Source organism: Antedon mediterranea, chromosome 5 (genome assembly GCF_964355755.1).
Source record: "Antedon mediterranea chromosome 5, ecAntMedi1.1, whole genome shotgun sequence".
In the NCBI taxonomy this organism is placed as follows: domain Eukaryota; kingdom Metazoa; phylum Echinodermata; class Crinoidea; order Comatulida; family Antedonidae; genus Antedon; species Antedon mediterranea.
The window spans coordinates 25,352,733-25,368,827 of NC_092674.1; the positions used below are offsets into that span (position 1 = coordinate 25,352,733).

General features: G+C 36.9%; 2 protein-coding genes across 2 annotated transcripts; both read right to left on the reverse strand.

Annotated features, from left to right (window-relative positions):
* Positions 1 to 118: 118 nt before the first annotated feature.
* LOC140049855 (uncharacterized) lies at positions 119 to 577 on the reverse strand. Its single transcript, XM_072094805.1, has one exon. The coding sequence runs from the start codon at positions 575 to 577 to the stop codon at positions 119 to 121; it is 459 nt and encodes a 152-aa protein (XP_071950906.1).
* Positions 578 to 10,034: 9,457 nt separating this feature from the next.
* LOC140049857 (uncharacterized) lies at positions 10,035 to 14,813 on the reverse strand. The gene has a single exon (XM_072094807.1). The coding sequence runs from the start codon at positions 14,811 to 14,813 to the stop codon at positions 10,035 to 10,037; it is 4,779 nt and encodes a 1,592-aa protein (XP_071950908.1).
* Positions 14,814 to 16,095: the final 1,282 nt, after the last annotated feature.

The window sequence follows — 16,095 nt, forward strand, 5'->3', positions numbered from 1 at the left end:
GTTACACAAAGCAATAGCATCATCTAACGTATATTTTGAATAATGAATAACATTTGTTAAGAAAAATGTATCCAGTATAGGCCTAATTATAGCCTCAAAATCATAAGAAGATAGTATCTTATCTTGTGCACACAACGCATGATAACTCGTGGTAATCAACATATGGCGGACATTTGAGTGACCCACATTTTCCTACGGCAGGATAGAGTAGAAAGCCATTTTTATTCGTTTTAGAATTATCCCTACTTTGAGGAGAGCCGTCGACGCAAAGGTATTCATGGGCGGCGTTGTGATGAGTACAACCACCCATCAATAAACCCCCGTATTCTTTTGTCCAGCCTTCAGGGCATGTACGTTTAGCTGGGATCATTATACTTGCTGATCGACCTTTTGCCAGACACACCGCGCAAGCTGGATCCGTTTGATGTACGTCACGCCACTGAGGGTATTGTTTGAAATTCGTTTCGTACTCAGCACCATACACGTTAGCCCTATGCGAGCCGTTCGCCACCATTCGCTCGTCGTATTCAGGTATCTCGGGTAAACACAGTGGGTTTGTACCTGCTCCAGTGTCCATAAAGTACCCTCCTCCAAGATACCCTAAATATAATTATTCAAAACAGAAAAACAATAAACGTGGTGAACTATTATTTTAAATCAACTCAATGTGAATCATAATGTAAGGTGTAACAAAATTGTTGGTGGCCAAATCCGACGCAACCATACAATTTCTAGAAATAGGATCTGCTTTTCGTAGTTGAGAATTTTTAACAAGCCGACACTTGATAATAGGGACTTCACGAAACACGACGGGAAGCCACAGGACGGTGCTCATGAATAATTTAAATTCCGTCATCTTAACTTTTTGGGGACGATAAAGTTGCCATTTTCCCGTTTACGGAGAACGACTAGAAATAATATACATAACCTTAAATAGACAGTTCAAATTACATCTAAACGTTGAAACTCTAAATAATATTTTAACTTAAAATTTAATTGTTTAACAAAATAACATTTTTAATTGGTTAAAATGGCTGTGTTAAAACAATAGGCCTACATATTCTGCGAGGCGTTTGAATGCGAAGCTCTAGCTAGGAAGGTAGGCCTATGCTGTTTCACCAGAGCCAAGCGATTCAGAAGGGCCCACGCCACAAGACGTGGGCCCTTACAGAGAGGGGGAGAGATATTGTAACTGTCGGCGCAAGGGTTCGTAACTAATAAAACGGCTATGTTGACATGATTTTACGCTCTACCGAACACAGAATATATTCGTCGTCCTCCCCAACCGTCGTGTTTCTTAAAGTCCTTTATGAGGTGGACGAAATTGAAATTCGCTGGTGACGTTCGGGAAATTTAAAGGCAAGGATAGAAGGAGGAACGATGAAACCGAAAATAAATATACAGAGTGTAAAGAAAAATAATGTTCAAAACAACATTTTATCACAAGTTTTATGTAAATTCATAAATTACATTTTGTTCAACTTTTTATATAACTGTACACATATAGGCCTAGTACTATGGGTTTGAATGGTGGGTCTTATGAATAATAATGCTGTTTGTGATTTTAAAATTAATAATATAGATTTATTTTCACTTACCAACGTATACGATTTCTGAAGAATTTGGGGTGCAGTCCTTCCGACCCCAATGAGTATACTCAACATAATTGTTAATGTTATTTGTAAAAGCTGTAAATATTAAATTACATTATATTTATGACAGATATTCCTTCATATCATTACTCTTAAAGATATTATTGTCCCCCTAAAAAATAATTCTTAACAAAATGTTTGTTAAATATCCCATTTTAATGCAACATAATAGTTATCCACTTTGACCAAAAATTAGATCGAAAAAAAAATGTATTTACCGGAAGAAAAAAACTGTTTTAAAGCAAAAACAAAATGGTCAAATTGGCTGCCAGCCAATGGGTTTTTGATTGAATTGAACCATTTATTTTGTCATTTTATAAGGGAAAAAAAATATTTTTTTTCTATTTGTTTTCTACTCAAGTGATTAACTTTATTAAACTACAACATAACATATTAAAAGTCTGATTTAATTAGTCTTCATTTTTCATGTTTTTGGGGAAAATACATCTTTAGGGATGTAATTGTGAAATAGAAATATAACTGTAAACTTGTTACCAAATGTAATGCGAAATTTGACCAACCACAATCTCGCCCCCACCCCCCCCCCCCAACCCAGTGTGAGAAAAACGGAGAGTCTCCTATCTTTTAACACTTCTAGCCGGTCTGAAAATAATATCATTTTTGTTATTTGTAAAGTTATTGATAAACCAATTTTATTGATTTTCAATAGGCATGGTCTGAAAGTATATACCTATCTACACCCAAAAATCACGAACGATAACTTGAATACTGTAGGCGCTACCGTGCTAACAAACAAATGAAAGCACTCAGAAACGAAAAGAAAGAGTGAAGTACTTGGCAAAATATATCCACTGATTGGGAGTCTTAAAGTAATACGTAAAATAAAATTACATTTTCTCGAGAACTACTTGTCCAAAAAAACTCATTTTGGACAAGAGGCAAGGGTTATAATTTGTGATTTGTAATCTTAAAACAATTTTTTAATGTACCGGCTTTTTCATACGAGTAGTTTAAAAAAAACTATTTCTTTTCAAATTCACCCGTTTGTTTTAGGCGTTGCTGTTTAATTGTTATTCAAATTAAACTATTGTTAGTTGATAATTAGTTTTTTTAGTACCAGCCTGTTTCCTTACTTATTTCATTCTGTACATATGTATATACTTACAAAACATGCCTATTGATTTTCAGGAAAATTGATATATTGGTCATGTCACAAAAGCTTATCTTCAGTACGATATATTAAATACCACGCATTCTGTCTTCTTTTAACATGGACATATTCTTTGATATGGACCAAAATTAGTCGATTGGTCAAGAGGTTAAGCTTACTACATGGGTTAAGGCGGAGGCGCCGCAAATCGGCACAGCTTAAGATACTTCTCGATCATCATTATTCTGGTCAATCTTGATTTTAGAAAGGTCATTGTTGCAATGCCGAAATTGTTTGTATCAAGAAATTATGTAAACAAATTATTAACCCCAGCAGGATTTTAACCATGTAAAGCTAATACATAAAGCAAAAAATGTATTGTTAGTGCTATTGTTAGTCAACTGAAAGGCTTGTTATATAACCATTACAACAAACTCACATACACATGCTCCGAGTGAAATTAGCCTAAATCAAACAGCATTAACACACACACAAATTTATATATAGGCCTATTTATATTTTCCCGGAGAAATCTTATGTAGGAAAATTTTACAGTAGGCGGAGGTATGCGCTCTCGGGTGGATTTCTAGTTGTGTAATAGTTTTGAGAAATTCTCATAGCTTATTAATTTTGTATTAGTTTAGAGCAAATCACGTCACATAACGTATCCACACTTAGAATTTTAAAGAGGTTATGAATTTCAGGCGTCCAATTGATTGTAAAATAGGATATTCTCAGTGTAGAAATGGTTGATGAGAATAACAAACAGCACGCGGTCTAAAACTCGATAACTAATTGAAAATGATATATTTTTTGTAATTATTAAGAGCAATGTCACAATTAGATAATTTTTATTGTCTAAAAAAACAAAAATCAACACACAATACGCTTACCTTTGTCACCGAAAAGGAAATTCCAGATTACTCCGCCATTGTTTTTAGAGGCCTTTATAATAATAATTATTACAAAATATTATGATTAGTTTAATTCTTCACCATCCATAAGATAATTAATTTCAAGTATACATAAATTTGTCTTTTCAAAACTTTAATTAACGACTAACCGTGGCCTTATTACAAAGCTAAATCAAAACAAGAGTTTTCGGGCTAGAGCAAAACTATTATCATCAGTGCAAGTTAGAGTACTTGGACAAAGTAGATAGTATAAATAGACAAGCGCTGCTTGAGTGGACTTGAATAATTATAATAAAAAAGAGTTAATAAAAAGTCTTAATCTTGATTAAAGTTCTTACCTTGGCTTCGGTTAGCAAAATCAGGCAATACCAAAAAATGACGGTACCTTTGAAGATCTTCATTTTCTTGTTGGTTGTTCTTGGTTTGTACACCTTTAAAGCTGATGTAATGAAAATGTAAAACGTATTCTGTTTTTATAGGCCTACTAACAGCAGGTGCGCGGTCAGTAATTGGTGCTAGGTGTTGCAAAATAAATAAAATCATATTTCTAATAATATTGAAAATTAGTGTTCAAATAATATTTCTAATTAAAAACTAATCTGATTTAGTTATTGAATACAAAAATGTGTACTGTTCCAGTTACATAATATAGTGTGTGTTTTGAAAGGTGTCCAAATTTCGTTTTTCCTCGAATATTTACTATTCAAAATAACAAATCTAAAAATGTCACTCTAATTGGTTGAGTATTACTTTCCCGGAATTACTAGGGTCTAGAATACTAGTTCTTTTTCTGTTGGTACTCTTTTTGATATTCGTCAATGCAGAACAGAATCTTCTTTTCAATCATAATAATATATCCCACTTGTCACCAGAATCTGGAATAACTTACCCGGTGAAATTCGCAATAAGATATTTCTGTTAGTTAGTTAAACTATCTCAGTACTTATTTTTTAAATAGTTTTGATGATGCTTTAATTGTAAAATGTAATTTTGTTGTGCTCTTTTCTGGGTTGACCAACTAGCATAGATGTTTAGCACCTGTTTGGTCTTTCCTTGCCGTTTATATTTTGTTTGTTTTTTTCTATGTATGGCAGAAACTGAATAAAATAAAAAAATAAATAAAATATTTGGGAACATCACTACCATATGGGTACATCACACTTGTTTGTCAAACTAGTTTGATAGTGTATTAGACGGAGCTTTATAAGCTTAAAATTTTTTTCTTCACAGTGATATACCGTAATATATAAACGGTAATTAAGTAATGTTCATACCATCAATGTCTCATTAAATAATACCGTATCATTTACATCGCAGACGTTTGTACTAATTCAGCAACCAGTGATGAATTGATAAAGTTTTGCATAAGAAGCATTTAAAATGTTTTAAATAAGCGTGTTTCCACCTGAAATTTCATCAGAACAGAAATTACATAGGATACATAATCACAAAAATGTGATTGAAACATTATAAAAATCTTAAAATGTAAAAAAAAAACACAAAAAACTGTATTAATAAAATATGTATTTTCTAAAAAGGTGTCGCTCTGCTCTTTGAGATGCGCAAACGCAATTTTTTATGATTTTTGGAAGGGTTGATTACAGTATGTCAAACCTTTTCTGACTAAGGTTATACCACATCAGATTAACCAGGGAACATTTCACTCATCCCTGTACCAAAGATTGTATAGCGCCGCTATACAATCTTTGCTTTAACCTTGTTATTTTATTATCTGTACTCAAAGTAACCAGTTTGTTCAAAAACACATTGCTTTCTTCTGTGATGTTTAGATCACCCGGTTTCTAGGTACTGTATGTTGTGAATAAACAGTAATTAAAATGTGAATAATTGTAATGATCATGGCATCTGTGATACCGCGAAAACTGCCAAAGTGGCTATGGATGAATGCAAATTCCAATGAGGCCTTTTTAACTGTTTGCATGTCAGTGTACTGTTATTGAACTGATATAGCCTTAGCCTTGAATATACAAACGACTGAACAACCACAACAAATTGCCGTAAAACCTCGAAAAGAAGCCCGTTTTTTTATTGCTCTTGGGTGGGCTTCTTTTCGAGATGGGCTTCTTTTCGAAAGTACTTTTGCAAACTGTAGAGGGGGCTTCTTTTTGAAATGAATGCTGTAAATTTTGTGAATTTCTTCTACAAACAATAATATGACTTTGAGACATTTTTTCAACAATGAAATTATGTTTAATATACCAATTAAAAAACAATATAAAAAGCAAAAAACAGTCCTATGATTCACCGTCAAATACACTCATTTCGTTATCATCGTCATAAATGTATGATAAACACGATCATACATATTAATTATTATCATCAGTCTTCATCACAAGTATCTGGCATTAAATTATCCTACTACAGTAACTCTTAATGTTTGTATTGTTTATTTCTGTTCCTTTGACTAAATTAATGAACCTATATTGTAGTCTATCTCGAAAAGAAGCCCATACTATCTTGAAAAGAAGCCCAGGGGCTTCATTTCGAGATGGGCTTCTATTCGAGAGTACTTTTGCAAACTGTAGAGGGGGGGGGGCTTCTTTTCGAGATGGGCTTCTTTTTGAGGTTAAGCCCATGGGCTTCTTTTCGAGGTTTTACGGTATACGAATAATGAACGAATAATTAATGTTTCTCTGAAAGGTTTACTTGCGAAAAGTAGGTAAGCGGGGCCGTTGTACAGCGGTCTTTAATTTGAGAGAGTCTTTAACTTGATGGAGACACTGTATTTGGGAATATCACTACCATATTTGGGTACTTTTTTGTCAAACTAGTTTGATAGTGTAGACGGAGCTTTATAAGCTTAGAATTTTGTTTTCTTCATAGTGATACTGAGTTTTTTTCTAAACGGTAATTATGTAATTGCCATACCATAATGTCTCATTAAATAAAACCGTAGTTCACCCGGTTTCTAGGTACTGTATGTTGTGAATAAACACAATAATTAAAATTTGAATAATTGTAATGATCGTGGCATCTGTGATACCGCGAAAACTGCCAAGGTAGGTAAGCGGGGCCGCGGTACAGTGGTCTTTCATGGGAGGGAGTCTTTAACTTGAGGGAGACGATTTATTTTTAGTCGTGTGCAACGCAACATATGTTACGCGACATTACAGCTCACTATATCGGTCTGTAGGTCGGTCGGTCAGTAAACACTAATTTAAATTTGAGCACGCGACTGCAGCCATGTACAGTATGGCCTTGTATTGTTTAAGCACGTGAAAGAAAACAAAGTCAAGTGGATAGAATGAATGCAAATACAAATGATGCCTTTTAAACTTTCCGCGTGCCAATATTTATTGAACTTATATAACCCTAAATTATTTTAAATATACAAACTTCTGAACAACCACAACAAATTTAAGAAAATATTATTGGTTTATTATTTCAACCAATATTTACTTTTGTACCAAAATAACATGCATCATATTTGTTTGGCCAAATTGCAAGAATTGCGACCCTAGTAATGGCGCCAATTCCGTGAGAAAGTAATTTTAGATTTATTTTGAATAGTAAATATTCGAGGAAAACTAAAATGTGGCCACCTTTCAAAACACACACTATATTATGTAACTGGAACAGTACACATTTTCGTATTCAATAACAAAACTAAATCAGATACGTTTTAATTATAAATATTAGAGTAGGCCTATTCAAACTTCTGACAAATCAGAAAAACAAATTTGTGCGTGTATAGGTGTATTATTTCTACCGATATTAACTTTTGTACCAAAATAACATGCATCATTATTTTTTGGGCCAAATTCCAAGAACGACGACCCTAGTAATGGCGCCGATTCCGAGAAAGTAATACACAACCAATTGGAGTGAAATTTTAGATTTGATTTGAATAGTAAATATTTGAGGAAATCAAACATTTGGAATTGGAATTATGGCACAAAGGTGCATGAACCATGTTTTATCTGCCACGTTTCAAAACAAATATTCAAAGTATTCAATAACAAAACTCAGATACGTTTTAATTATAAATGTTAGAGTAGTATATAAGTAGTATTAGTTTCAATATAATTATATTCGACAGGCTATACAGGGCCTTCAGTATACTTGTTTCTTTCTTAAGCGTGGTTCCCACTAGAACGCAACGCAACGTAAAGCAGCGACGTATCGACGCAAAGTGTTGTATTGCGTAATCACAAGTGGGAACTGACATGCAACAGTGCTGGAAACATCGCAGGTTTGATTTCACGCAGGCGGGGGCAAACACAATTATTGGAAGGGAATTTTCTTATGTTGCGTAGGTTGCGTTACGTTGCGTCGCTAGTGGGAACCACGATTTACTGGAAAAACAATGAAAAGACGTCGTCGATAATGAGGTGGTGCACACATTTGAGAGAGAGATAACGTATACTGTAGGCATAAAATTGACCATGTGTATCATACTTTTACCTTTTTATTACTTATTGGTAATTGTCCGCCAATCAATATAAACACTGTGTTTCTTCTTACTCCATTGGTCATCCCATTCCAAAATTTTGAAGCAATAAGAAAAATGGCCTATGCTCAAGACAGTTGTTATGGGCACAATAAATTAAAATACGATGAAAGTTCTTTCTAAATTGGTCAACTTTATTAATGCCATAGCTTGAGCGCCTTTCACCGATCGAGCGACTTTCTATGAGAAGAAGAAGTCGTGTCACATAAGAATATAATAAACGGCTCTGATTGTTAAGCTTTGGTTCCCACTAGGGCGTACCGCGTAATTTTACCAATCACAAGCTATGGATAATCCAAACTGATGCTTGTCATGGTCAACTCGCTTGCGTTGTCTAGTGGGAACCAAGCTTTAGCGCTATCTGCCATTCATTTTAATACTGCACGCCTTTATATTGGGACCGGTAGTGATATTTATTTCCGTACACAAGTCCTCCTCATGAAACATCACAAAATAAACATGAATATTCATTAGTCATATCCATATCCAAGGTGTGATGTAAGAATTGAGCTAACTACAATTCGCTAATGCGAACAATGCTTTCTGTTGAGCCGTCTGTTTTTGTCGAATCGATTAGACAAATCCCATGAGCAACTTATTTTTACTTTATGGTGATAATAGTGAGAGAGATTATTTAGAGGGTTAGGTTTTAGTTATATTTAGGAAGTAGTTCGGCTATCTTTCACATAAGTGGTCCCCAACTTATGTACGAAAAAAAAATCGCGACCCCGTAATTCAACTGTGTTTCACGTACAGTAAGCCTTATGCGAAATTTTGTAACTAGACTGGAGAGATTTGAATGAAACCTAGCCACAATGACCCTAACTCATGATTTTGTTTTCACGAAACAGTATGCTAAGACAGTACCGAAACCATCAGTAAAATCAAGCATTTCGAGAAGAAACGTAACTGATGTTTCCCATGAAGATGAGAGTGTTTGGCCATTTTCAACGAATGGAAACATGTCGTCGAATTCTTCCATATTCCCGTACAACGGTTGTAGCAGTGAAAGACGGTATCAAGGTATATGCATGTACATACAACTGATTTCAAAAAAAGTAAAACGCAATGGCTGATGTAAAACGGAATTTGAATCATAATATAAACTTGTTGTATATATAGCATGATAATTTAAATTTTCCAGATCAACCTAACGTTTTAAGCAATACTGGGTTTATCGCCTGTAATGTTATCTTGTAATCGTTACAAACAGTATCAAAGACCTAGTCCAGGATTCGCTGTAGCACCACGTCTGCGTCTGCCAAAGAAACCAGTACCACAACCTAAAGGAGCCAGGTCAATGCCTGGCTCTTCAATTATTCGTTATAACAGACAGCGTGTTAACAGGTGTACAGGATAAGTCAGGCAGATAACAACAATCACGATGCTCAGTAAAATCTGTCAAAGTATCTTTATTCTTTTCTCTTTCTTTCTTTAATTTGAGTATGGTCGAGGATTGAGAGGTTTCGAAACTTCTGAACCTTCCTAGTACACTTGAAATCTTCCTTTATCTATTAACAATATTATCTTAAAGTATATGTCTAGTTTCCCTATGAAACTATACTTTAAACTACACTTTGGATGTTTAGTTCCCCTATAGAACTACGAAACCATCTTTGCACATGGTTTTTTGCCATCATCCTCCGATCATGTCGAAGGTTATCGCTAGAGGGCTAATCTAAAATAATTATCTAGCGCCCTCATCTATATGTATCTTATGAACTTTACACCGGCCCTCCTAATGCGAATAACATAAAATGAGCATTAGCAAACTGCAAAACAATTAGTAATCTTAATAATTAGTCTCGTTTAAAAATTTGTATCATCGTTAACTAAATAGCGTAAGATTTACTTGTTATTAGTTAACTATATTATGACATAAATAATTATGGAGAATCTGCTTCTAACAACACCACCAACTTAGTAATTGGTCTCTTCAGTTCAGATGTGCTTGTCTTGAGCTTCACTGCTCTAACATAACCTTTGTCATCAGGGTATACCTCCACCACTCTGCCCATTGGCCATTGTCCTCTTGGTGAGTTGTTGTCGCATATCAACACGATTTCTCCTACATTCACATTTTTTCTCTGGTGAAACCATCTCTGTCGTTCCTGAAGTGTTACCAAATATTCCTTGGACCAACGTCTCCAGAAGAGATTTGTTAAATACTGAATTTGTCTCCATCCCTTTACTAGTTCCTTTCTTTCGAACACGCCTGGTTCCATTGATGTTTGCTTGTTTCCCACAAGAAAGTGGTTAGGTGTTAACGGATCTTTATCTAATGGACTGTCTGATATAATCGTCAACGGTCTGCTATTGACAATTCCTTCAACTTCACAAAATACTGTTGGAAGTCCTTCGACATCTAGCTCCATTGGTTGCTCCTTCAGAACACTATATAAGACCTTCCGAACAGAACGAATCATTCTCTCCCATGTGCCACCGTAGTGTGAAGCGGAAGGCGGATTAAATTTCCAGTCTATATTTTGTCGAAGCACATTACTTTGGATTTCCCTTGGGTCGAGCTCCTTAATTGCCTTTTTCAGCTCATTCTTGGCACCAATGAGGTTTGTTCCATTGTCTGACATTATCATGCGTATTGGGCCTCTCCTTGCGGTAAAACGTCGAAGAGCATTGAGGCAACTAGTGGTCGTCAATGAGTGAGATACTTCCAAGTGAATTGCTCTAGTTTTCAAACAGGTAAATATTACTCCATATCTCTTATGTATAGTTCTTCCCCTTTTTATATCGAAGGGTCCAAAGTAATCCATTCCAGTATGTGAGAATGGGTTTTCGCCAACAGTTACTCTACAACTCGGCAGGTCGGCCATTTTCTGGTTTTCCGCTCTTCTGTGGTACCTTCTACATAGTACGCATTTGCTGATTAATTTCCTGGTAGCAGAGACCACTTGAGGTATCCAGTATTTTTTCCTCAGGTGCGTTATGATTTGGTTTCTGCCACAATGGCCAAGATTTCTGTGCATCTCTCGTATTATTAACTGGGAAACATGAGAGTTCTTAGGCAGGATCATTTGGTGTTTAGACGAACCCAACTCTGCTCTTCTCAAGCGACCTCCTACCTTTAGGACGCCATTTTCCAAAAATGGATCAAGTTTTACTAATGGACTTGATTTCTTGATTTGATTACCAGCTTCCAATGATTTAATCTCTTCTATGTATCTCCTTCTTTGAACATTTCTTACGAGAGACACTTCAGCTGCCTTTAGTTCGGATACCGTCAGATATTTTCTGTCTACATCCTTCTTGCGAAGAACCTGTTTTAACTTTATCATCCAGGCGGTGGCTCTACGTAGGCGACTCCAAGATGAATAGTGTTTCGCCAAGGTTTCTAATGTATCAGCATAAGGCAAGACTGGGCATGCAACCTTCTTGACTTCAGGATCATCTATCTTCAAATTATGGCTACCTTGAATTTGTTGAGGCCACTGGTTTGTTTCCTGCCAGAGGAATTCCGGCCCTCGTAACCACATTTTCTCATTTTCGATTTTTCCTAGTTTCAGTCCTCTTGAGGCGATGTCAGCAGGGTTATCTTTAGTACCAACATGTCTCCATTGACTCGTAGTAGATCCTTCTTGTATGACATTTAGTCGATTAGCAACAAAGGTACTGAATCTTGTACTCACATTGTTAATATAGTTGATCACCAACATGCTATCAGTCCAGAAAAGGATATCGTCAAAGTTGTAATCTATTTCAGATTGGATTAAGCTTGCACTCTTAACCGCCAATGTCGCTGCTGTAAGCTCAAGTCGTGGTATTGTCATTCGCTTGAGTGGTGAAACTCTTGAACGGCTATACAGATTGTTGCAGGTAATGGCTCCATCTACTACACATCGTACGTAGGCGACTATTCCGTAGCCCCTTTCACTAGCGTCTGCGAACATATGGAGTTGACATGGTCTCTTTGCACAATTCAAGTTAACGCATCTTGGTATCTTGATGTTAGAAATAAGTTTTAATTCTTCCAACCAGGTCTGCCAGCGTTGTTTTATTTCCCCGTCAATGGGTTCATCCCAGCCTTTGTTATCTCGCATTACTTCTTGAAGTAATATCTTCGCCGGTAGGATAACTGGTGCTATTAAGCCCATTGGGTCAAAAACAGAACTTATTGTAGATAAGATTCCTCTCCTTGTGACAGCTTGCTCTCTGGTTGGAGCTTCGAAATATAAATAATCTTCTTCTGGATGCCATTTAATGCCTAATGCTCTTTCACATGGTATGGTTTCTTCATGTAGATTAATTGACTGAAGTTCCTTTGACCGTTCAGATTCTGGTATAGTGTTTATTACTTTCTTTGAATTGCTGGTCCATTTTGTCAAACGAAATCCTCCATCTTGGCATAGTATTCTCAGCTGCTTAATAAGTTCCACTCCTGTCTCCGGATTCTCAACACTCTTTAACAGATCATCTACGTAGAAGTTACGTAACAATGTTTTCTTGGTGTTTTCTTGGATTTCTGAAATAGAGCAGTCGGCTGCTGTCTGTTGTAGTGCCTTATTTGCACATGAGGGTGACGAGGTTGATCCGAATAGGTGCACGGTCATTCTATATTCTACGGGAGTAGCGTAAATGTTTCCATTTGGGAACCATAGAAATCTGAGGAAGTTTCTATCACTTTCCGGTACTTTGACTTGGTGGAACATCTTTTCCACGTCAGCAATTATGGCAACTTCTTCTTCCCTGAAACGGAGTAGCACCCCCAATAGGTTGCTAGTCAGGTTTGGTCCGGGTAACAAAACATCATTAAGAGCTACTCCCTGATATCTTGCTCCACAGTCGAAAACCACTCTTAACTTCCCAGGTTTCTGGGGATTGTAAACGCCATGGTGAGGGATATACCATTTGTGTCCATCTTGTATAATTTCGTCAGGTGGTACTCTCTCTGCATATCCCTTGGTTAGCAATTCATCCATGTAGTTGATGTATTCCATTGCATATGGTTTATCTGCTTTCAGACGACGACATAATGACTCTAGTCGTTTGACTGCTTGTAGTCTGTTGTCAGGCATGACCACTTCATTGCGTCTAAAGGGAAGGCTAATTGTAAAGTGATTGTCGGGTCCCTTCACTATGCTTTCGTTTACTTTCCTGAGGAATAATTTATCTTCAACAGAATGGTTTTGTGTAAGATCCAAACCACTTTCTGGGAAGTCAATCTCGGTGCTCCTTTTTACTAACTTCTCCAACGTGTCGTAAGTAGACTTTTCTACATTTCTTCCAACGAAGTTTGCTGGGTATGGGTGACTACTTTCGTGGTTACCAATCAAGTTCCAAACGATCCACCCCAGGTTAGTTCTGGTTGCATGGGGAGCGTCGATAGGTCCTGTTTTTACTTCCAGAGGTGTATAAGCACTTGCTACACCCATGCCTATCAGTAGACCCACTTCTTTACCCTTATCTATCTGGGGTATTTGTACGCCTTGTAAATGTGGCCACTTGTCGATGTCCGATTGTTTAGGAAAGTGTGCCTTCTGAATAGGTAAGTTGCTCTTAGTATATGCAGTGTGTATAACAGTTTCCATATTTCTGTTGTCTAGGGAAGTTACCTTTAGTCCCTTTACCGCCTTTGTTGTTAATCGGTACGTAGACCCCATCGTGTCAATGGTGATACATTCATTCCTTCCACCAACGCCAAGTTGTTTTACGAGTGCCTCTGAGCAAAACGAAATGGTGCTCCCTGGATCTAGAAAGGCGTATGTTTCTACTTGGTGTGAGCATCCAACGCTTACGCGAACTGGGATCACTGCCAAGGCACATTCTCCTTGATTTATCTTGGCACACGCAGCTTGCAGTTGGTTAGGCTGCTTATCGTTATTCTTGTTTGTCGTTTCAGTGTTGACAACTGGGTCTTGGTGGAGCGTGGTTGGGTGCCTCCTCTTACATTTGGTGCACGTGTGGCGACTGTTGCAATGTTTAGCCAAGTGACCAGTAGTTAAGCAGCCGTAGCATAATCTGTGTTCTTTAATGTAGGTTAGTTTCTCTGGTCTTTGCAGGTTGTCGAATTTCCTGCATTCTTCTATTCTGTGTGCGCCTTTACTGCAGTAAAGACAGTCTCTTTGCACTTCGACTGCAGCATAAGCTCCCTTTGGTCTATGTGGTGGTTTGCGCTGAGATACTTTTTCGTCTTTAATGTTCCCAAACGTAGGATTACTAAGAATCCTGGACTGTTTTTCTACGAATAGTACAAAGTCGTCAAATTGTACCCTTCTGGTTTCTTGAATAAGGTCTGTTTTGGTCCTCCATTTGTCTCTCATGCGGTAAGGCAGTTTCAACGTGAGGGTCTGTATGCTACTTGTATGATTTAATTCTTGTAAATGATCGAGACTGGACATGGAGTTCTTACATTCGATAAGTAGTAATGAGTATCTGGACAAAGAATCTTTATCCTCTGCCTTTATCTCAGGAAAGTCCTTTAATGATGTAATATAGGCATCCGCCAATCTGAATGGATTACCGTATTTATCTATTAGCGCCTGCTTCGCTTGTCTAAAGCCTTCTCCAGGATCCATAGCTAAATAGCTCTTGACCAGATTATTCACCTCACCAGTTGTATATTGTTCTAAGTAGTACAGTTTGTCTCTCTCGCTGCGAACCTTGCCTTCCACCTCGTGCTCAAAGGCTCTCTTAAATCGTCCATAATCCATTGGGTTGCCGTCGAATTTTGTAAGTCCCCTTTTAGGTAGACTTGTTTGTATCAACCATTGGGACAGTACTTCTCCCTGTTTTTCAATCAAATTCTGTAGTAGTATATTATTGGTCTGTTCAACGGCTGGAGTAGGTGTAATCGGGTAAGGTGCAGAGCTTATTTCGGGTTTAGGTGTAACTGTGGTCTAATCTGTAGTTGGGTTTGCCCTTGGAAACCATGATGTTGCATTAGGTGATAATGTAGGTGGTACTGGTTCTAAGACAGGCTGTACCGCTTCGTTTTCGTCTAATGAGTCAAGGTATTGACTAACCTTATCGACCGCATCAGTATTTGGTACCTGAGGTGTATCCTCAGCCGTAATGGACAATCGTTCTAGCTCTTTGTCCAAGGCATCTGAGCGGGCTTGTGCTACGGCTAATTTACCCTCTTCTTCTATTTGTTCAAGTTCTAATCTTTTCTGTAAGGTCTTCTTATTATATTGAGCTCTCGCCTTAGCAACCGCCAATTCAGCTCTTGCTTCTGCTGCTGATATCTCTAATTGGCTACTTCTAGTCGAACTCTGTGTGCTTGACATTGTCAAGTTTCGAAATGTTAACAGGTGTACAGGATAAGTCAGGCAGATAACAACAATCATGATGCTCAGTAAAATCTGTCAAAGTATCTTTATTCTTTTCTCTTTCTTTCTTTAATTTGAGTATGGTCGAGGATTGAGAGGTTTCGAAACTTCTGAACCTTCCTAGTACACTTGAAATCTTCCTTTATCTATTAACAATATTATCTTAAAGTATATGTCTAGTTTCCCTATGAAACTATACTTTAAACTACACTTTGGATGTTTAGTTCCCCTATAGAACTACGAAACCATCTTTGCACATGGTTTTTTGCCATCATCCTCCGATCATGTCGAAGGTTATCGCTAGAGGGCTAATCTAAAATAATTATCTAGCGCCCTCATCTATATGTATCTTATGAACTTTACACAGCGTTTTTATTATATATATCTATTTTAAAATCACAAACTATATTTAATGTAAAAATAATACTATATGGTCCTATTGCGATAACTTTTTTCGTCTTTAAACGGTTAAAAATGTGAAAAATAAATCGATTCTAATAATTATAGAGGTCCGCTATAAATCCCAAAATGCATTGCGCGCGGATTGATATTTTTGTTTTTCACCTGTAATTCGCCCACTTTTCGATCGATCGTGAAGCCAAAACAAATGGAAGACTCCTAACTTTTCAGCGAAAATACCGGGTTTTCCCCAATTTGTATCAAC

What these genes read in the sequence shown, in the direction of transcription:
- LOC140049857 (XM_072094807.1), bottom strand. Translation starts at nt 14,813, where the DNA reads ATGGATTATGGACGATTTAAGAGAGCCTTTGAGCACGAGGTGGAAGGC.
- LOC140049855 (XM_072094805.1), bottom strand. Translation starts at nt 577, where the DNA reads ATGGACACTGGAGCAGGTACAAACCCACTGTGTTTACCCGAGATACCT.